This window comes from Dendropsophus ebraccatus, chromosome 3, assembly GCF_027789765.1.
Source record: "Dendropsophus ebraccatus isolate aDenEbr1 chromosome 3, aDenEbr1.pat, whole genome shotgun sequence".
In the NCBI taxonomy this organism is placed as follows: Eukaryota; Metazoa; Chordata; class Amphibia; order Anura; family Hylidae; genus Dendropsophus; species Dendropsophus ebraccatus.
This window is the reverse complement of record NC_091456.1, coordinates 46,900,489-46,923,256: the sequence shown is the minus strand read 5'-3', so window position 1 is coordinate 46,923,256 and position 22,768 is coordinate 46,900,489. Positions and strand designations below refer to the sequence as shown.

At 42.3% G+C, this 22,768-nt stretch overlaps 1 protein-coding gene across 1 annotated transcript in view; it reads right to left on the bottom strand.

Annotated features, from left to right (window-relative positions):
* The window catches only part of ROR2 (receptor tyrosine kinase like orphan receptor 2), a 119,246-nt gene extending 115,353 nt beyond the window's left edge, over nt 1–3,893 (bottom strand). Inside the window, exon 1 of the mRNA XM_069961677.1 lies at nt 3,412–3,893. Coding sequence (XP_069817778.1) covers nt 3,412–3,499 — 88 coding nt within the window. The 5' untranslated portion in view covers nt 3,500–3,893. The remainder of the gene's footprint in view (nt 1–3,411) is intronic.
* Between the last annotated feature and the right edge of the window lie 18,875 nt (nt 3,894–22,768).

Genomic DNA, 22,768 nt, shown 5'->3' with positions numbered 1-22,768 from the left:
TAGGGTTCTATTAGACAAAGGGATTTTTTTATTTTCTCTGGTTAATGATAAATGATTTCGGATTGACCTGAAATCGGTCAGCATAATACATTAGTATTACAATCGCAATTATGATCATTCATACACTCTAATATCTGAACTATCGTAATTACGAACATTGGGTGAGATATATTAAACATGGTGTAAAGTAAAACTGGCTCAGTTGCCCCTAGCAACCAATCAGATTCCACCTTTCATTCCTCACAGACTCTTTGGAAAATGAAAGGTGGAATCTGATTGGTTGCTAGGGGCAACTGAGCCAGTTTTTTACTTTACACCATGTTTGATAAATCTCCCCCAATGTGTACATACACCGAAAGATAAATGAATGATTAACAATGATTTTATGGTCAGCTTAAAAGGTGGGATCAACAACATACGAAATAATTTTCGTGAGTGGTTTGGTCAATTCCCGTTGCCTGATATAACAATTTTTTGCACAATAATCTTTCTATGTAATAGGGCCCTGAAACTGTGGCTACACACTTATTAGCTGAAAGACGTGAAGATGGTCTTGCTGTCCCATTATAGACTGCCGGCAGGTCCACCATAACTGGCCGGATTTTACCACAAATACTTTTTGCCGCCAGTCTCTTTTTATCATATAAATAATTGAGTATAGTGTATAGTGAGGACATTGTACAGCGCTGTTACAATTTCTAGCTCTATGCAGTAGAAAACAACTGTTCTTGTTCAGAATAATATTAAATTATTTAGCTATCTAAGAATTACCTAAACCCTAAAGGTTACATCACCAGTAAAGCATCACCCCACTGAGCACTTTCAATGGGGGGTCATCATAAATCAACAAAGGATAAAGAGAAAACTGTCAGCAAAACGCAGATCAAATGTCTCAGATCACAGGAGAGGCAGCGAGACCTCCTCCCCCTCCCCCAGGTAACACAACAAATGGCAGTCAGGCTGAAAGTACAGGACCCTGGAGCTGAGCAACAGGAAGTCCACAATCCAAGCATCTGTCACCTCCTGGGGAGAGCTAAATGGATTAGAGTTGGACTAGGAGAAGAAAAGTTCTTTCACAACATGCATTTGATTAACATGTCCACTACAATGTCCCCCAGCCCCACTGCCCCCCTGAGCCATGCTCACACATCCCCGCTGCATTCTCAGCCCAGCTGGGTAAGGGGGCAGAAAAATGAGCAGCTACTCAATGGACTGACACTGGATTGACCCAACCTGAGACAAAAGGTGATAACCAGAGAGGGGCCTGGTATTGTTGGTGTCTGTAGATATCAGCAGGGGTATATGTGCTGTAGTCAGCGTTTATCCCCATTGTCCAGCAATACATTGTAAAGGCTGATAGGACATTGGTGATAAGATGATCCCTATCCACACTCCAGGGACTTCTCAGAAGTTATCTGCACTGATAAAGTCCATGCACTTATGACCTTCCTGTAATCTCCCAGGCAATCCAATGACCCCTACAAATAAAGAGTCAAGACCACTAGTACGCTTTATTCCATTGGTGGGTCCTAGGGTACTGTGCCCCCCAATGGCTAAGAAGATCACAATTACTTTCATTATTCTATTGTTATTTTATCACTTTGTAGGTTATAGATTTCACCCAGAGACTGTTGGCAAGCATCAGAAAAGTAATGGGGGTGATAACAAGGAGTCCATAGACATGATTAGAGCAGACACTACAAATTAAGGTGTCTATAAGAGGGAACACAAGGGATTCTACTTGTGCCAAGACTGAGGACTGGCTGCTCGCCCTATATACCAGTCAGAGGTGCCAGTGAGTGCACTCAGTCAGCGGGGTGAGGACATGCCCACATACAAGCAGCCTTGGCGCTTCTGATTGGCCTCAGGTATTTGGCAGAGACGGACGGTGGGTGTTTTTTGCATGTTGGGCAACTTTCCTTTTAACCCCATCACCCCCATTACCAATTTAGGAGGCCCCTTCGCAGTTGGACTAGGTCCTCTCCATTAAGGCCATTATACTATCTGAGGGATACCCCAAGATTTAACACCAGTGTAAATTCAGTCTACAATGGACATCTAGCAGGAATAAAAGTAACATTCATAAATTGACCAACACAGAAAAGTCTTCAGTGATTTTACAATAGTCACAGAAGGGTAGAGATGACCACTCCACCCATCATTCACATCCAGGACCACTCAATAGGATTAATGACTAATACCCCAATAAGTGAAGGTATTATTCAGGGAGATACCAGCTGAAGCCAACCATCACATCGCTTCCCACCCCAAGCTAAACACAAGGGGCCTGCAGAAAGTCCTGCTGTCTGGACTAACAAAGTACTAGAGAAAGGGCTCCGACTAGCTGCCCTGCAAACAGTGCCCAGATGCTACCCACATCATATACATCTCCATCATCGTAGCCTTCCTGGGCACAGAGTTGGGGGCACCATGCGTTTACACACAATACAACCAATAAACACTGCACAATAAAGCCATGATATATGATACATGCTCCCCTTACTGCCCTCTCACCGATGCCCATACATTGATACCCTGGCATATGGTACATGCCCCTCTTACTGCCCACTCACTGATGCCCACATACTGCCCTCACAATAAAGCCCTGATATATGATACATGCTCCCTTCACTGCCCAATCATTGATGCCCATATGCTGCCCATAAATTGATGCCCTGGCATGATACATGCTTCTCTTGCTGCCCACTTATTGATGCCCTGGCATTTGATAGATGCTCCTCTTGTGCCCCACTCATTGATACCCACATGTTGCCACACATTAATGCCCTGGCATATGATACATGCTCCTCTTGTTGCCCACACATTGATGCCCTGGCATATGATACATGCTCCTCATGTTGCCCATAGACTGATGCCCTGGCATATGATACATGCTCCTCTTGTTGCCCATAGACTGATGCCCTGGCATATGATACATGCTCCTCTTGTTGCCCATAGACTGATGCCCTGGCATATGATAGATGCTCCTCTTGTTGCCCATAGACTGATGCCCTGGCATATGATAGATGCTCCTCTTGTTGCCCATAGACTGATGCCCTGGCATATGATAGATGCTCCTTTTGTTGCCCATAGACTGATGCCCTGGCATATGATAGATGCTCCTCTTGTTGCCCATAGACTGATGCCCTGGCATATGATAGATGCTCCTTTTGTTGCCCATAGACTGATGCCCTGGCATATGATAGATGCTCCTCTTGTTGCCCATAGACTGATGCCCTGGCATATGATAGATGCTCCTCTTGTTGCCCATAGACTGGTGCCCTGGCATATGATAGATGCTCCTCTTGTTGCCCATAGACTGATGCCCTGGCATATGATAGATGCTCCTCTTGTTGCCCATAGACTGATGCCCTGGTATACCTGCCCACACTCCATTGTGCCCCCTCTTACCTGCAGCCTGATGCAGCAGCGCAGAGTACACTGCCAGCAGCCCCAGTAAGACAGCTCCGAGCCCCTCAGCGCCCCTGCTCCTGGACATCCTGGCAGCTTCTAGTACAATCCTTACAGAATCCAAAGTTCCTCAGAAAAGTGAGCCTGGCAAATGTGGCAGAGGTAGGGGGCTGCCTGGCATCCCCTGTGCCGCCCGCTGCTCGTCCTCCAGCCCCCGTACAATGGGCTCTTTGTTAGCCCTGCTGCGCCGCTCTGCTCCTTCACCTTCTCCCTCTACCTATGCAGCAGGCTGGTGGGCGCACCGTGTGGCACTGCCGGGCGATGGGGCACAGGATTCCGCACTTAGGTCACCAGTGTAACCATCCTTGTAAGCTCCAGACGGGACATGGACAGAACAAAAAAAAACTAGACTTCAGGAATAAAAAAAAAAACTTTGGAGCAGTGCTTGCAGAGAGTGTCAGACCTGCCCCCTTGTGAGTCCCACACAGTGTGAGGGGAGGTAGAGGGGGCAGGCTCTTTTCCCTGCACCCCCTGCCAACAGCATCCTGACGTCACGGCCAGGGAACCACTGTCAGCAACTAGAGATGTATAGATACCGTCTGCTGCAGCGCCATCTGCTGGCCGCTACACCAGGTGACCACGTGTGACCAGGTTACAGCAACCTGAGGCTGCTGGAGAACTACACATGTCAGCATGTCCTGCTCACATCACTGAATGCTCCATTGTACAGTCTACTGTTCTGTGCACAACATTCTGTATGTTACTGTACTGGGAGGAAAGTGGATCTATAAGAGATTTATAAGTTAAACTAATATATATATATATATATATATATATATATATATATATATATATATATATATTTATTAATTTTTATATTTACCATAATATTACCATCATCATCTTATATGTTCAAGATGCGATATACACTATATTGCCCTATATACTACATATAGTGTACTATATACACCTATGCTTACACAAGAGGTGGTCTTCTCACAGAAGACAGGCAGTATGTGTAATATGTGGTGGAACTCAGACTCTGTCGCTTGAAATCTGGTCTGAAACAGGCGATGATCAGAGGGGTGGTCTTCTGGAGAGGTTTCTTTCTATTACTACTTAATCATATGGATCCACGCAAGATGGGCACTTAGTGGAGATGCAGGAGAAGTTTATTCAAAGATAAATATTTATTTTTTTATCATTTCCCTTTTTTTTTCCATTTATTATTTATTTGTTATTTATTTATTTATTGTATTGTCGTCTGTGTGTTATTATTTCTGTTTTGTTTGAGATTAATTGATAGTAGTGGTAGTGTGATGTCACCCAGCCAAATATGCATGGCCATTAGTCTATTAATTTTCTATGGAATGTTCTAGGTTTGACAGTCTCAGTGTTTGGCAATGTTCATATGCCCTCAAGAGAATGAGCTAAGAGTTAGCTGTGCATCCATTCCTTCATGGGGGACATGTCACCTTGATTCTCGGCCCCCCACTGATCGGCTTGTCCCCTATAGATAGAGGATAACTTCTTAAGGCGGGAATACCTCTTTAGGCTGGGGTTCACACATAGTATGACACCAGCCGTTCTGTGACACTGCTGTGTCACAAAACAACCAGTGTCAATGAAGTTCATCCCGGCCGAAACTTCAATTCTTTAGAATTGGCATGAAGGCACATGCGGGTGTGCCAGCATTACAATTAACCATAGCAAAAAAAGCAAAGTGCGGCTGGGGCCACACTTTACATTGTCTGCTCTGTTAGTCTTATTCTATGAATAGCGGCCGCACAAGACTGACATGTCAGTTTTCGATGCGGCCACAAGGAATTCTGGCCAGAGTGTATATAGAATGTATACACCTCGGCTGGGATTCCATTACAATCAATGTAATGTATTTTTTCATTTAATCACGGACGGTGTTACAACGGCCATTATTAAGTGAAGAAATATGTTGTGTGAACTCAGATAATCACTGGCTGCAACGGGACAGCTCAGTGATTGGCTGAGCAGGCTGTCAGTGAGCTTGGACCCGGAGACTGAAGCAGGAGTCTGTCGGAGAACCTAACTATGTGGCTTAATGGCCTAGAACAGGGGTAGGGAACCTTGGCTCTCCAGCTCTTACAAAACTACAACTCCCATCATGCCATCACTGTCCAGGCATGATGGGAGTTGTAGTTTTGCAAAAGCTAGAGAGCCAAGGTTCCCTACCTTGTTATACCAGATACCTGGTTATCCGATAACAAACCGTTAAATCCTACAGACCCATCCATTTGCACATACCAATTTTCACAGACAATCCGTGTTTTTAAAATTTGACGTTTTTGAAATTTGACTTAGCGCTGCGGAATCTGTTGACGCTATACAAATAAATATTATTATTATTATTTTCCCATCACTTTTTTGTACATGTGCCACCATTTTTACTAGTTGTCAGGCAAGTAGCTTGAAGGGAGTTTTACAGAGCGTTTTATGACAGTTTTTTTATTCAGTTTTTGGAGGAATGGATTTAAACTAAAGAGAATGGCAAATATAAAGGTATCAGAAATTAATTGGAGAAATTAACACAAAAGGCTAAACCCCACCTTACAGTTACTTATACCACTATAATGAATCACTGTATATGTATGCCATAATCTAATTGTTAGGACCATTGTGATCCCCAACCATCTGGGAGTGACCTATGTGCTACGTAAATCCCAAGCTTTTAGGCTGTAGAATGACATACTGTACATTCCTATTAGCAAAATGTTACTTCTATTGTATTTTTTTTCACAGTTTCACAGTTTAGAAGAGCAGTCTGTTACTGGCTGCTAAATATGAGACATCTAATTGGCTAGTGATCAGTTATGGTAATTTATTATTTATGCCCCGACACACACACACACACTCCATATCCAGATCCATATGAAATAACATAAGCCTGACAGCATGGAAATACTAAATAGATTAATAATTCATGATGCCCTCGTGCTTCTAAACAGGGAAGGGAATCCCAACTTTGCATAGCTTTGTTTCCAAAAATACAATTTATGGAAAACTATAAGGTTTAAAAAAGCCAATCAAACCAAACTGAAAAATTCAAGTAGGAACATGTGCATTATTATATGAATGCAGTAACTTGTTATTATGTACTGTATAAATACATATCACAACTAGGTTTAGTTTCTTTAGACTGTTATCAATACAACTGCTCTTTCATAGGAAACCAGCTGATATAGATAGGACAAGCTTTGGCCACTAGTGATGAGCTAATAGTATTACTCGATTGCGTTAGAATATTCGAATGATAATGCAGTAAAAATTCAATTCACCCTCCCACATCACTTGGCGCTTTTTTCCAGCCAATAAACATGTGTGTGGGGGGAGGGGGGGGGGACAGGCACTAGGAATAAGCAGGACTTTAAAAAAAAAAATCTATCTGTGATTGGCTGGCTAAACCATGTGACTTTATGAATATAAGAATAGGAGATTTCAGATTCGTGTCACTTGCTGGTTGGAGCTAGAGAGGGACAGGCTGTTAACCAAGGAAAGAAAGCTTTTAGGTGTGGTTAAGTAGGAAGGGACCCTCAAAAGTATAAAAACCAGAGACTTAGAAGCTATTGTGAGACAGGCAGTGTGTTCAGACATCTACTGATAGTGTATACGGCTGTATACTGTGATTGCGGGATAATACCTGTTATCTTGCTACTACTGATTTGCGCACTCTGTGTCCTGTATAGGAGTTGAATGGCTCTTTCATTTTATTATTGTAAAAAACAAATATATATCCGGTATACGGCTGTATACTGTGATTGCGGGATTATACATGTTATCTTGCTACTACTGATTTGTAGTTAGCAATAATTTTCATTATTAAGTATTTTACACTGCACCTGATACATACGCAAGTGTGTACCGCTAGACCGAAACGTACGCTTCTACTTAACGTTCATAATTTGTTTGTGAATGTTTGGCAAACGTGAACACGAACGAACATCTTTTTTTTTATTCGAGTTCGGGACCTGAACCGAAAATTGGGATGTTGGGATTGGGATCACTAGTGTTAGATGCACCCAGGCATGCTTCCCCTGCTGTCCCATATGCATTCCAGAGGTGTTGGCTTCATTTCCTGAGGTGTCATTGTGCACTTGGTGACCGCCTAGTGATCAAATGTGATCAAATAGATTTCCAGGTCCCAAGGATTTTTCTCCCATAGATAATAATTCAATATTCATTCGAAAATATACAAATATCGAGAGCTATTCGAATCGAATTTCGAATTATCGAATATTTCACTATTTGCTCATCTCTAATGGCCACCTGTAGGGGAAATTTAGCATTATATTTTAGCTATTCAAAAGTCTGGCCAAATGTATACTTCATGGTTGAGTTTGCTAGAGTAAGGGCCCTATTACACGGGGCGATCTTCGGAAGCAAGCAACCGTGACCTTTCAGGCATCGCTTGCTTGCTCCTCATTCCCTGCTCACTGCCGGCCCTATTACACATGCCGACAGCGAGGGGGTAAGTGCAGAGGGGCCACGGGGAGCTGCAGGGGGGCTCCCCGCATGATCTTTAGATCGTCCAGGGATTTCATAGGAGATAGCGGTGGTCTGCAGGTTGTTGCTTTTGTAGTTGTTTGTGTTTCAACACATTGAAACACAACAATTAATCGGCCAACGTTAATCGGCCAAATACAGCCAATAATTGCTTTGTGAAATAGGGCCTTAAAGGTCCTTATACTTTTAGCAGCTATACCCGCTGCTCGTGCACTGATTGATAATGTCGGTGGAGATAGGGGTCAGACTCAGGCATGATGGAAAATCACTGCCCAACCCCTTTTTTATGAGAGAGATAGTTGGCTGCGGCTTAACCCTTGCCTCTCCATAGAGGACACAGGATTGCTTAGCCATGCCGAATCTTTCTGTGCATGGAGATGATAAGAGATAACTGACGGCTGAACGATTTGTTTGGTTGTCAGTTATTGAAGGGGTATGGCTACCTTTACAATGGCTTTCCACTCAGGCTAATAGTGTGAGTCCAGAGCATGGTTCTAAGGCTTTTATGTCCATGGCCGGCTGAAGATTTTCCTAGTGCTTTACATACAAGGTATTTATCACTCCATATCAGTTAAGATACTTAACCCTTAGACGACAAAGGACGTACCGGTAAGTCCTGAGCTAGGAAGTGCGCACCGTTAATGACAGGCTACAGCGATCGCGCTGCAGTGTGTCATTAACTCCTTAAACGCCCCATGACTGCGGGGGTTGTGATCGTTAAAACGGACCGCCGGAGGTCTCTCACCTGCCTCTGTGCAGTCCGATCGGTGATCTGTTCACTGAGCCCCGTAGGTGAAAAAATAAAACCGTTATAAGCGTCACAATAGGCCCATTTTATTAATAATTAATTGCCAAAAAAAGGATTTTATAAAAAATATATATATATAACATAACCTGCATATGGTTGTGTTCAGGCTGACCTATAGAGTAATAGTATCATGTCACTTTTACCGTATAGTGCAATACGTAGACACAGGAACCCCCCAAACCAGGGGCGTAGCTAAAGGCTGATGGGCCCTGGTGCAAAATGTTAGCTTGGGGCCCCCCATCTCACCCTATCAGGCAAAGTCATATCTAACGTTATATCCAATTAGTCTAATGTGCCACCATGTTCTAATGAACTACCACTGCCTCCACGATTTTGCGTACTCATTATAGAACCAGACAAGGGAAGGAGAACTGATTTATCCCAATTTATTGCTAGTCCAGACTTACTCCCATATTTCTCTATTACTCGTCTCCTTTCTGTGCCAGTCACTGCACTGGTTACCCATTAAATATAGAACACAGTTCAAACTCCTCACCCTCACCCATAAAGCTCTCCACAACTCTGCCCCTCCATACATCTCCTCCCTCATCTCCACCTATCATCCTTCCCGTGCTCTGCGCTCTGCAAATGACCTCACACTAACCTCTTCTTTAATCAGAACTTCTCATTCCCGCCTCCAAGACTTCTCTCGTGCTGCACCAGTTCTCTGGAACTCTTTACCCAAAGACCTCAGACTTATTTCCAACATCCCCAGTTTTAAGCGTGCCCTAAAGACCCATCTCTTCAGGCGTGCTTATAACATTTCGTAATCTCGTCTCCCTTTGCTATCCCTTCTCCATCCTCTCTATAACTTCTTCGGTGCTAGTTACACTGTCCTTGTCATCTGAGCTTAGAAAATGGCTTGTGACTGGCTTGCCCAGCCGCCTATAGGCACTTAGAGAATCCATGTACAATGACTGGAACATTGACAAATAAAGCACTTGTTGCCTCTCGTGTTACTCCCAGTCATCCTAGCCTGTAAGCTCTTGAGAGCAGGTCTCTAATTTGTTGTTGTAATTTATTCATTGTATAATTTAATATATAACCTGTAATGTATTTATATATATTTAAATAAGCGCTGCGGAATCTGTTGGCGCTATACAAATAAATAAATATTATTATTATTATATATTACTTCCATAACATATTTCAGGGAAGCTTCCAAATATAGGAGCATGTCATCAGCATAGAGACTGATCTTATCCTCTATGCCCTTTACCCCAAACCCCCGTGTCCTATTATCTTTTCTTATAGTCATAGCAAGTGGTTCTATTGCAAGGAGAAATAACATTGGCGACAATGGGCATCCCTGTCTGGTCCCCCTTTTAAGCTCAAAACTGTCTGATAGTTCATCATTTACTGTTACCCTAGCTTTTGACTGGGAGTATAATAGTTTTACCATGTCAATAAATGAATCCCCCAAACCAAATCTACTCATTACCTCCCAAAGAAAATCCCACTCCACCCTGTCAAACGCCTTCGCCGCGTCCAAAGACAGGATGGAGTGGGACCCCCCCCCAGAAACCACCTGCATATTGTGGTACAACCTAGTAAGGTTCTGTTTTATATATCTACCAGGGACAAACCCCTTCTGGTCTGGATGAATCAGCTCCTCTATTACAAAATTATAATACTGACTCTTATTCCTGAAGACTAAATATAGAAATACAAGGATTCTCAACTTTTATTATCAATTCCTATAAATCACTTTCCAGGTAAGGCCACGTTCACACAACATATTTTATCATTTAACTACGGCAATTGTTGCAGGTTGCAATAACGGCCGTTGTTTAATGACAGCGGGCGATTACATTGCAGCCTATGGAACCCCAGCCATAGTGTATACACACAGGGTTCTCTGCGGCTGCACAAAAGTCTATTTTGTCCGGCTGCTTTTCATTGAACAGCGGCCGCACAAGATAGCCTGTGCACTTAATGTAAAGTACGGCTGCCGGTCGTACTTTACATTGTGCTCTATGGCTAATTGGTGTGTGGGCACACCGGAATGTGCCCGCCTTCCAATTAGATTGAAGTGATGTTCGCCTGGCTGATACTGCAGTATTGGCTGGGTGAACATCTGAGAAATTGGACGTTGTTTGACACGTCAAACACCTGCTGTGTCAGACAGCGGCCGATGTTCTCACTAAGTGTGAACATGGCTTAATATGGTAAAGATAAATTTCAACATTGAAAGTATATTTCCTATTTGGAGGTACCTGAGGTACAGTAACATATAAGGCCTCTTGTACAAGTCATAACACAGTCAGCAAAACCACAGGTCAGTAGGGCTTATTGTGTAATCGAACCGATGCATATGCATATGTAAAGTAGGCCTAAGCTCTATCCTAGACCTTATAGGTGTATGTCCTGGACAACCTATCGTGTATTAGGGACGTGTCAGCATCAGCGACAAAGATGTCAGCAGAGAGCACTGTGTCAGACTGAAAAGAAAACAACATTTCCTGCAGGACATACAGCAGCTGATAAGTATGGGAAGACTTGAGATTTTTTAAATAGAAGTAAATTACAAATCTATATAACTTTCTGAAACCAGTTGATTCGAAAGAAAAATATTTTCGCTGTCTAACCCCTTTAACAGCCTTTTAGGACTATTGAAGTGAAAATGTGATAATCCTTTTAACCCTTTAAGGACGTGGCCCATTTTCGTTTTTACGTTTTCGGTTTTTCCTCCTTGTGTTTAAAAGGTCATAGCACTTGCATTTTTCCACCTAGAAACCCACATGACCCCTTATTTTTTGCATCACTAATTGTACTTTGCAATGACAGGCTGAATTTTTGCATAAAGTACACCGCGAAACCAGAAAAAAATTCAAAGTGTGGTGAAATTGAAAAAAAAAACGCATTTCTTTTATTTGGGGGAAATGTGTTTTTACGCCATTCGCCCTGGGGTAAAACTGACTTGTTATGCATGTTCCTCAAGTTGTTACGATTAAAACGATATATAACATGTATAACTTATATTGTATCTGATGGCCTGTAAAAAATTCAAACCGTTGTTAACCAATATACGTTCCTTAAAATCGCTCCATTCCCAGGCTTATAGCGCTTTTATCCTTTGGTCTATGGGGCTGTGCGAGGTGTCATTTTTTGCGCCATGATGTGTTCTTTCTATCGGTACCTTGATTGCCCATATACGACTTTTTGATCGCTTTTTATTACATTTTTTCTGGATTTGATGCGACCAAAAATGCGCAATTTTGCACTTTGGGATTTTTTTGCGCTGACGCCGTTTACTGTACGAGATCAGGAATGTGATTAATTAATAGTTCGGGCGATTACGCACGCGGCGATACCAAACATGTTTATTTATTTATTTATTTGTTTACTTTTATTTAAAACCTGGGAAAAGGGGGGTGATTCAGACTTTTATTAGGGGAGGGGGCTTTTTACTATTAACAACACTTTATTTATTTTTTTTACACATATACTAGAAGCCCCCCTGGGGGACTTCTAGTATATACACTTGGATCTCTCATTGAGATCTCTGCAGCATAGATATGCTGCAGAGATCCATGAGATCGGCACTCGTTTGCTTTCGGCTGCTGCAGCCGAAAACGAACGAGTGCCGAGCCGAGGACGGCGCCATCTTGGACGCGTCCCCGGCCGGCATCAGTAACGGCGATCTCCCCCACTAGACCCCAGGGAAACGTTGCCTCAACTTTGACAGCTGCCTCCGATTAGCTAATTAGCAGCGGTCCCGGGCTACTCGCGGCACCCGGGATCACGGCACTTCAAAGCGGGGCCGCCGCGCGGCCCTGCTTTGAAGTGCAAGTGCGGACATATGACGTACCGGTACGTCATATGTCCTTAAGAGGTTAAATGTAAGAAACGTGACTTTACTTTTTACTAATACGAAATCTGGAAATCATATCTTTACAATATTTTTATGTTGGTGTTATTGTTATTTAAATGTTTTGCGAGACTGTTGCAAATGACGCAATAGTGTTTTTCAAATGCTGCCAGTTCTCAGGCAAAGTATGTTATGATCTCATCCATGTTGTAGTGAGCTTTAGGTGAAAATTAAAGGGGTATTTCCATTTTGCTAGGAAGGCTTCCCAACCCCCTCCATCCTGACTGTGGCTAATAAAGGGGGTTGGAAGCCAAAAAAAGCTGAATTATGGCTCTGTGCGAGAGTCGTATATTTGCAGTCAAGGATGGGACTGGATCCCAAGATATTATTAGATAATACATCTGGAATATCATCCTTGTTTTTGAGGCCTGTGTCTTTTTGCTGTATGAAAGATCCAAAATAAACTTCCTCTTAAAATGTTCTCCAAACATTCTCCCCAACTGCTTTCCATTAGTTTAATGTCTTTAATAAATGCAGGACACAATGGCAGTAATTATCTTACATAAACTCCACTAGTCACTTCAGGAGCTACTAGGGAATCCAGACAAGTCACTCACAACCATATGGGTTTAACATGACCAAATTAAAAAAGAAAAGCATGCACGTTTTTTTTTTTTGGGACAAAAATGGTCCTTCAACAGAAATGCATTGTCCATTTTCTTTAATGAAAAGTATACCTTGGTGAGTGGTGCTTACATACACAGCAGTCTAACCCTATTTTAGACCACTATATCAGGTTTTGGCATTAGGCATGGCACAATACCTAGTACTAGGTTATATTGCCTCCTTTAGATCACACAAAACATGACAAATCTTTAATTGGAATAATTTAAAAGATACTTCTCACTTGGCGAGTACGGCAGGACTCTCCAAAAAAATCCTACAGGTGGGCGGCCCTGTTCAGATACGAACTATGGTGTGGAACTCCCGGAAGTGCAATAGACTGCATTGTTAGGGTGCTATAATGCAGTCTATGGCACCTTTAGGAGATCCGTACCATGGCTCGTGTCAGATGAGGACCACCCTCCTGCAGGATTTATTGGAGGATCCTGCTGCACTCGACAAGTGAGAAGTATCTTTTAAAGGGAAACTTCTAACCTGATGATATGTCCCTATAGTGCATGGAGTGCTTAGGATGAAGGTAATTCTCTTACCTTGATCTTCAGCAATGTTTCTGGGAACTTTGCAGTTTATTAGATATGTAAATGGGGTGGTTTGGTGCACTGGTCTACTGGACTGGCCCTCAGCGCACCAATCCGCTCTGGCTGGCCTATTCACTTCTAATCAATACCAGGTTGGCGCTTTGCAGTGACATCACTGTAGTGCTGCAGAGTGGCATGAAAAATTACTAGGCGAGGCAGGCAGGCCGGGCGGATCTGTACACTGAGGGCGATAGTCCCACCCCTAGTTCAACAAACGTCCTAATTTACATGTATAATAAACTACAAATTTCCTGCAAATGCCGTTGAGGATCAAGGTAAGTAAATTACCTTTACCCTAAGTGACCTGTGCATTATCGATGCCTCTAACCTGCAGTTTCCCATTAAACAACAATCCTATTTCTAGGTATTGATAGTTTTTTCAGAATATAGAGCAGTAATAGCAAAAAAAAAAAAATAGCAATAAAAAGAAACCATGGTCAGAATAGCAAAAGCTAGAACACAGTAAGAGACTGTACATGACTTCATTCAGAAAGTAATCCTGGGATGAGAAAGAAGCTGTTGGAATGACATACATTGGCAATAAACTTTTAATATGTTGCTGAACCTAAACATTCAGCAGAGTTGGCTGTGTCTGTGTTCCCAATACACAAAAGCCTGCTCTGTCCTCATCATACTGAGCTGTCTATCCCAACCAAAGTATCCCGCTAAGGTGCAGGGTTAGGATCCTGTTAAATTGGGGAATAAGCATCTGTCTGTGGACAGGAGAAGCTTCACTGCAGTTGACCTAAATACCGGAGAGCTCTAATTTCAAGTTCAGCTTTTTTTTATATAGTTTATGAGAAGATGCAGAAACTGGCTAACAGCATTGTAATCTGAACATGTCTTCATTTATATAGCCACTCATTATACATGTTATATACGCAAACCGTATGTGTGACAACATGTCACTGTGATGGGAAATTTATTTTACAATGTTAATTTCTCAGAGATAGGTGAAGCATACGAAAGAGTTCTCATGGGACTTTCAGCGGGAAAAAAGGAAGTGGGAAAAAAAATGAAAATAATATGATTAGGTTCTTACCCACTATCCTCCTCTTGTAAACTATAAAGGCCCCCCATAAACATTAGAGAAAGATAGAGCCAAACATGCCAATTTCAGTCAATAGACCAACTGTCTAATGTGTATGGGGATCTTCCGACTTCCCCATGACAGATGATGTCAGGGGAAAGAAGGATTTTAAATGCCCGTTCCTTTTATCCTCAGGGAGATAAGCCGCCAGCAGAGGAGTCTGACCGTAGCCTGCCTCTGCTCTCATATGAATTCTCACCTATTCTAGCACCACCATACAGAGACACCATATAGCTCCCTAAAAGTTGGTAGAAGTCGAGTGATATATGTATATAATGTATAGAAAAGCTGAAAAAGGAAGGATTCAAAGCATTGCAGAAAAATAAATGAGACTGTATAATAACATAGTGATACTAATAAAACATCTGTGAAGAGTTGTGATCATATGCAAACCTCTGATTCTACTTTTCTAGTTTTATGTGAATAAAATTTATAATGGTCTATCCATGTATGCTTTTGGATGTGGGAGGGAATCGGAGTATTCAGTGGAAACCCATACTTACTAAAGAGAACATACAAACCCCAATGCTTACTAATACTGTTGAGTGAACGTTCATGTGTGGTCATACCCAAACACTCAGCATTTGGCTCCCACTGCCTGGAGAAGATGTAGGCAACCCTAGGACTGCCAGGAAAACATCCTATGGCTGTAGACAAGTTTTCCAGGATTTCTTATAGCTGCATCCAACTTCTACAGCCAACGGGAGTCAATTGTTCGGCATATTCGCTCAACACTACCTACAAACTATACATTTTTCATTTGTAGAGGCCATATAGGTATGTTCAGTGGGAGCCTGCAGCCTCTTTGTCCTAGAACAGGTCATCAATTAAAAAGGCAAGAAAAACCCCTTGTAATCATTGTAAGTTGCAACTGCCTAATATTTCCTAAAGTATTTTTAGAAAGTTGTACATAGTAATTAATCAGTCATGCTATTTTGCAAAGCTACTTGTGACCCTCCATGTTCACATAATAATAATAATAATATTTATTTGTATAACGCCAACAGATTCCGCAGCGAACATGTTGTCCAAAATGAACATATGTTATGTGTCCACTGTGTACACATTCAACGTCAATTACTTGTGTGTTGTCCTACCACGGGTGTTGCTAGTCTATACACCCTTTGCAAAAGTCTGTTCTTCAAGTAAAGTGGTAATGAAGTAATGCCTAAGTTTTGCCCCTAGATGTCGCTATTATTTCTCTATGCACTTGTATATTGCACAGCTATAGTGAACAAGCGGTTATTGTTTGTTTGTAATCTGTGTACTAATAAGAGCTCTTTTCTTTTCTCTACCTATCTTTATTCTCCTTTCTTTTCTCTGCACTTTCTTCTCCCCAACTCAAAGAAGTATTAAATAACCTGTATGAAGTTGTCACATGGGAAGAGGAAGTACACACCCACACTTAGGGATTCTTATCCAAGTCTTGGTAGAGAGAGGACACAAGACAAGACGGTCCCTGCTGTAGTTCAGCTGGGCCCCGGCTCGGCCAGGTCCCCTGTCAGGGACGAAAGAACAAGTCCAGTGTAGTCTAGTCTGGAGTGTGGTAGTGGACGGACACACATAGGAGACGCAGAGACTTTCTTTCTAAAAGCAACTCTTATTCTAGTTATGCAGTGCTAAACTACGAGAGAGAGAGGACATGTCAGAGATCACCCCAACTCACACCGTGAACATCTCTAAAACTGCAGGACAGTATCCTGAATCAAGAGGAACTGATCCGGATACAGCAAAGTTGCTACAAGCCTACATATGTTATCTCGCAGCGCGGGTGTAACCAGGTAATTTTGGTTTGGGGCTTGTGTCACCCTAGGAGCACAGGTCCCCTGACACTGTAGGGCAATAGGTGGTATCATGACAAAGGTTGAAACACGGGCACAAGTAGTCTTCTACTTTCAAGTATTCTTAAGTATTCTACTTGCTTCTAAAGTTCGGGCAGAGCACACTTCTACCCTGGGTTGGGACTCAGCACGCAGCCAAGCCAGCACAGCTCTTTTGCCCCTAAAGCTCAAATTGTGTCTAGTCAAGACAGAAGCCTATTGTCAGCTGGTGTACTAAGTATTCACAATTGCTACACTATCCTTGGGTCCTCTGCCCTCTCTGTGGGTGGCGGTATCGATAGTCCGGGTGGGTCACAACTCCACTCCGGACCACCATGATAAGCACCCAAGGGACCCCCTCACAGCCCGGCAGGTCACCGACCACAGGGGAAAGGGTATAGCCAGCAACCCTTAAATAAAAGCAGATGTGCTCCCACACCTGTGTGCCCAAACGGCACTGCCGTCACGACAACCTACCATCTGGCTGAGCTATTCTCTGACCAACCACCACAGTAGTGGCCTAACACAGTGCCATCTAGCAAGTAACCGGTCGAGCACACACCACACTTGCATCTGAACTTACAATGTAGAGAGTAAATACAAACAAATAACGAAATCTGACGTGTATATATATGTCATATACATCATGGGAAATATACTTTACATTAGTTGATTGTACAGCCAATGACAATTAAAGCCTAGGTATCTGTACTATTAATTCATACTATCAATGGTTTATGCAGATCAAGTAACCACGTAAGTTCTCAGACAGGATCTCCTGCTCTTTACTGTCCTCAATGGACCCACAGCAGTAGCATGGTTCCCCTCCACAGCTAAATGCTAAAATGATCTGGTATTGGCCCTTCTCTCTACTCTTATACTCTTAGCTGTGCAAATGTCATGCTGGTGAAATTAAGCATTTCAGCAGAAGAAACCAATGAGCTGCAGGTCAGTCGTTTTGCAAATTGTTATTCAGGGTTAATAAAAATACATCTCCTTGAACTCTCGGGAAATTTTCATTTCCAGCCCATAGGATATGTACAACCAGGCCTGGAATTCACTCATTTGTGTATGATCTCTATGTGGATTATAATTAGATTAATGTAGACAACATAGTCCATGTATGATATTCATTTCCTGCGCACATTATACAGACATATGTAATGATTCTGGGTTTACGTAACTTTCCAAGAATTATTAACAACAAAATAACATGTAATAGAGTTTCATATAGACAATACAGTAGGGGGAAAAATGGGATAGATTCACACCTCAGCCTATTAACAGATAAGAGTCATTAAAATGTTTGTCTAACTTTTTATTGCTCCAATGCATCTAGATTAAAAATGAAAAAGGCTTTCTAGTGTATGAAGATCCAATGTCTCCTCCCACATCTGTCCCTGCCTTGACTGATTGACAAACACAGATGGAGGCCTGTACATGAATCAGTCAAGACAGTGAGGGTGTGTGAGGGAGGAGGCGTGCATGCTGTGGCTCAGCATACTTTCTGTAACATTTCAGCCTCCAGGGAAATATGCAATTTTATAACTCTGCAAACGACCGTGGGCAAAAACAAAGGCATCATTTGTTTTATATCCCTACTACCTATTTGCCTGTGTCTGCAGCTCAGTACATGGTTCAGACCTGACAGATTCCCTTTAATATGTAACTAAGGCTCAGAAGCTCAAGGGGTGTTTCCCAGGATGGCATAAGCCAAGGTAAGTTCAGCCCATGTCCTCCCTTTCTAATGGGCATCAGTTAAAATAATATTGTCTCCCCCTTTCCATATGAGGAGTTCTCAGCACCCTTCTTAAGCTTATAATCTGGACATTTCATATCTTACCGTATAAAGGATTTCTTGGTGGTCTCTCCCCTCAAAAACGCATACTATTGTTGGTGGACAGTGCTGTATGGACAGGGCTTCACGCCCACGGTTCCACATATCCCCGCCTACAACGGCGCCGTAGACTCCCCTCTGAACCAGCCACCACAGATGGGTAGGGCCTATGCCTCTTGGTTGGCCTGTTCTGATTATTCCGGGGAGGGGGGGCTTAGGTACCAATTATGCCATAGAGGGGGCGGGGCCTATGGCACAAATATAGGTGGAGATATGGGGCATCAAGGCGGTGGGGACCCCCCGCCCATACAGCACTGTCAAATAACAATATATAACATAAGCTTAAGGATAGTGCTGAGAACTTATATAAAAAGGGGATAGGTGGACAACAAAGGAGAACTACAAAGCAAACTGGGCCAAAATTATTTCTTAAATTGCTGCAAAAAAAATAAATAATATTATGTATTTTTTTATGTCAACCTACACAGTTTCAAAAATGTCTAGTAAAAAGGGACATAGTGACATGCTGCGCTATATACGGCTGTATAGGTGCAGAAGCCATGAGCTGGCTATCAGGCATGTTGTATAGAATGTATCATGCCACATGCACTCTCCGGAAAACTTTGGTCTAATAATCTTCATTTACGCTGCCTTGTTTATACATGCAAACTACAATAGCGTTGATAAATGTGTTTCTACACTGAAGTATAGCCCCATAGAGTCTGGTAATGTTCTCTGGAAGCCATATCCAGCTTACTATACCCATTATTTATTGTAATGTTTGGCTAAAATGCCTTTAGCAGGATACTGCATCCTATGTGTATTGTATATATCTTATAAAACACACTGCTGTTAAGTACGTCTTTATCCAGGAAGATTTGTGTTCTACGTCAGGCGCACATTTTGGTAATGTGAGGGTTGCAGGATGTTGCCTGAAGGAAAGTGAATATTATTGTGCACATTTGATCTTGCGTGACAGGGATATTCACTCAATTAGGAGTTAGACTAGATGAGAAAATCAGGCTATATTTCCCCTCTAAGAGGTATTTTATATATGCAACACCAATGTAAAACATATGTGCATACTTTCCTCCTTGCAAGTCCATATACACATTATAGAATAAAGTTTAACCCGTTGAGCACTACTACAAGTTACAAAACCTTATAACCCAATCGTACTCTCAGCCCTAGAATGTAAAAGTCACGGTGGGGTGGTGACTGTGTACAACGCATCCGAATGTTCTGTAGGTTTCCTTCCAATGCTTATTGATTTAAAGCAAAACTTGCAGGCCACTAGCTATTAACTTGGTAAAATAAAATTTACAACCCCAATAAAATGGCTTGTTCTGCTTTCAAAGACATGGCAGATAAAACAGGCAATTATGCAATACAATTTGTTGATGGCATGGCTCATCTTCAAAGGAGACGCTAATGAGAAAAACATGGAGCTAGAAGGTGATGTGGCTTTATAATATACCATTATTTCTGGTAACGTGTAGGTATGTATGAAACCCCAGACGTATTGTACTGGGTAGTAGTTTTGTTAATACATTTGGATATAGAAAAAAAGTATAAAAGAAAGAGTACAATAACAAATAAGACTGTATTTGTATTTGGCATACTTTTAAAAAACTTCTCTTTTTTTTCTTTACACTTTTTAAATCCTCTTTAGGGGCAGTCAAGCAATCGATCACCCCCCCCCCCCCCCCCCCCAACACACTGCAGGGGTCCCAACTGGTAAGTGACAGGAGCAGCTCCTGTCACTTACACTTAAACAGTCGCATCAGCCCGTCATTAACGGTGAGCTCGCTTTATAGCTCTATACCCCAGGAGGACGTACATGTACACCCATTTGAGTTAAAGGCCAGGCACCAAGGATGTACATGTACAACCCTCTGGCGGTAAGAGTTTAAAGGGAACCAGTCACCTGGAAAACCTTGTATAGCCTATGAATATAGCATAATATAGTCTGTCGGACTCTTTCCAGCCATATAAGTAATGTTTATCAGTGTTCTTGCACTACACCATAAAAATAGAATTTGCTAAGCTCCTGCGCCGTATGCATATTTCCTTTAAGTAGGCATCAGGGCGGTCATCATGTAGGTGTGACTTTCGGCGTGATTCAGGCCCTATTCCACCAACAGATCTGACGACAGATTATCTGCCAAAGATTTGAAGCCAAACCCAGGAGTGGATTTGAAAAGAGAAGAAATCCAGTCTTTCCTTTATGACCTGTTCTCTGATTATAGTCCGTTCCTGGGTTTGGCTTCAAATCTTTGGCAGATAATCTGTCGTCAGATCTGTTGGTGGAATAGGGCCTTTAATGATGTCGGCTCTCAAGGAACATTATGGGATGGCTCCTCTGAGGCTGCAGGTTCCTGGACAGACAATTTTTTGCGCCCTGATGTCTACATAAAGGCAGTCTGCATACAGTGTGGGAGCTTTGCAAACTTCATATTCAAAAACACTGATAAATATTACTTATATGGCTGGAAAGAGTACTACAGGCTATATTATGCTATACTGATAGGGTATACAATGTTTTCCAGGTGATTGATTCTATTTTACCATAAGGAATATATTAGCTTGGCACTTTAGCACGCTGAAAATGCACTTTTACCACCATTATTTCTCCAACATATTAAAAAAATAAATGAAACAGTCTGCAGATATATTTTTCCCTTTAGGTTTGCACTGACCATTTACCCTACTTGACCATACTCTGGTTTCTTGTCCCACCACTGTTCTATTCTATGCAAGGTAGAAGAGCCACAACACTCAAGGAAAGTCTGTTCCTGAGCAGGTTCCCTGGAGTCATTTAGCAGGTTGGTAGCAAAGCACTCTGTCCAGTGTGACAGTACTCTCTACTCTTCCCTGCACTCCTGTGTGATATGTGCTGGGGGGAACAAGACGGGGAGCAATCAGGGCTTGGCTTCCATCTACTGACTGGAAGTTGTAGTCTTTTAAAGGTCATAGAGGGCAGTCTGTGTGAAGGGGGTATAGGGAAATGTCTATGTGAGAGAAGGACATGGAGCCATGGGAGCAATCTGTGGGAGAAAGGATGTTAGGCCCCTATGCTGTAGTTACAGGGGAAGACTTCATGGTGGCAAAAAACCCTCTAGAATATAAAGAAATGTCCTCCATGTTATAAATTTTTATTTTCAGGTTGACAGCAACAATAAAGTAAACTAATAAACTCTCAATGGCCAATTGTATAATCAGCGTATTAGCATGAAGGAGCCAATAAATATTTCTGCCCAGGAAACATATGGGTGACAACATGTAACTAAACATGGTGAGCATAAGGAAAGTAGTAGGAAGACTCTGAGGTCACACTGTGTGATCAGTTTACTGGAGACAAATATTTATTTTTATTTCCACGATTCTGGAAGTCATTTGCGGATCATTGAAAGTTAATGACCTGGAGCTTTCACAAGTCATTTTCAGGGAATGCAGATGGTGAAAAGATGCTTTCCCATGGGTAACACTTTCTGAGTGTAAAGTGAGTGTCATAATAGTGTTCTTGCTGTAAGACTGATGAGCCTGGTGAGAAGGAGAATAGTGACATTTTCTTGTTTGGACTTATGGTATGTAATTCATCACACTATATGTGCAGTAGGAACCAACCAAATGGGAGCTTTTGAAGGATAGGGACACCCCATGTAAAGGTTCTTTTATAATATATTTGGGTTTATCTATATTTTATCTTCATATACACAGAATTTAAAGCGTAAATGTCATTTTTTTAAAGGGGTAGTGCGGCGCTAAGAAATTATTCACAGAATAACACACATTACATAGTTATACAATTTTGTAATGTATGTTATGTCTGTGAATCGCCCCCTTCCCGTGTCGCCCCATTACCTGATCCGTGTCACGCATGTCCGCCATCTTGTGCCAAACGTCATCTTCGGACGGACGGCCGAATCGCTGCCGCCGTCCCTTATCTGCCACGTCATCAGCCGCTCAATCGCGGCTGAGCACAGTTATGACGCAGCAGAGGAGGGACGGCGGCAGCGAGTCGGACGGCCGAAGATGACGTTTGGCACAAGATGGCAGACATGCCATACAGACATACGGACATGATACGGATCAGGTAATGTATAATGGAGCACACTTCCGGGTACACGTGCGGGGGTGGTGGGACACGGGAAGGGGGCGATTCACAGACATAACATACATTACAAAGTTGT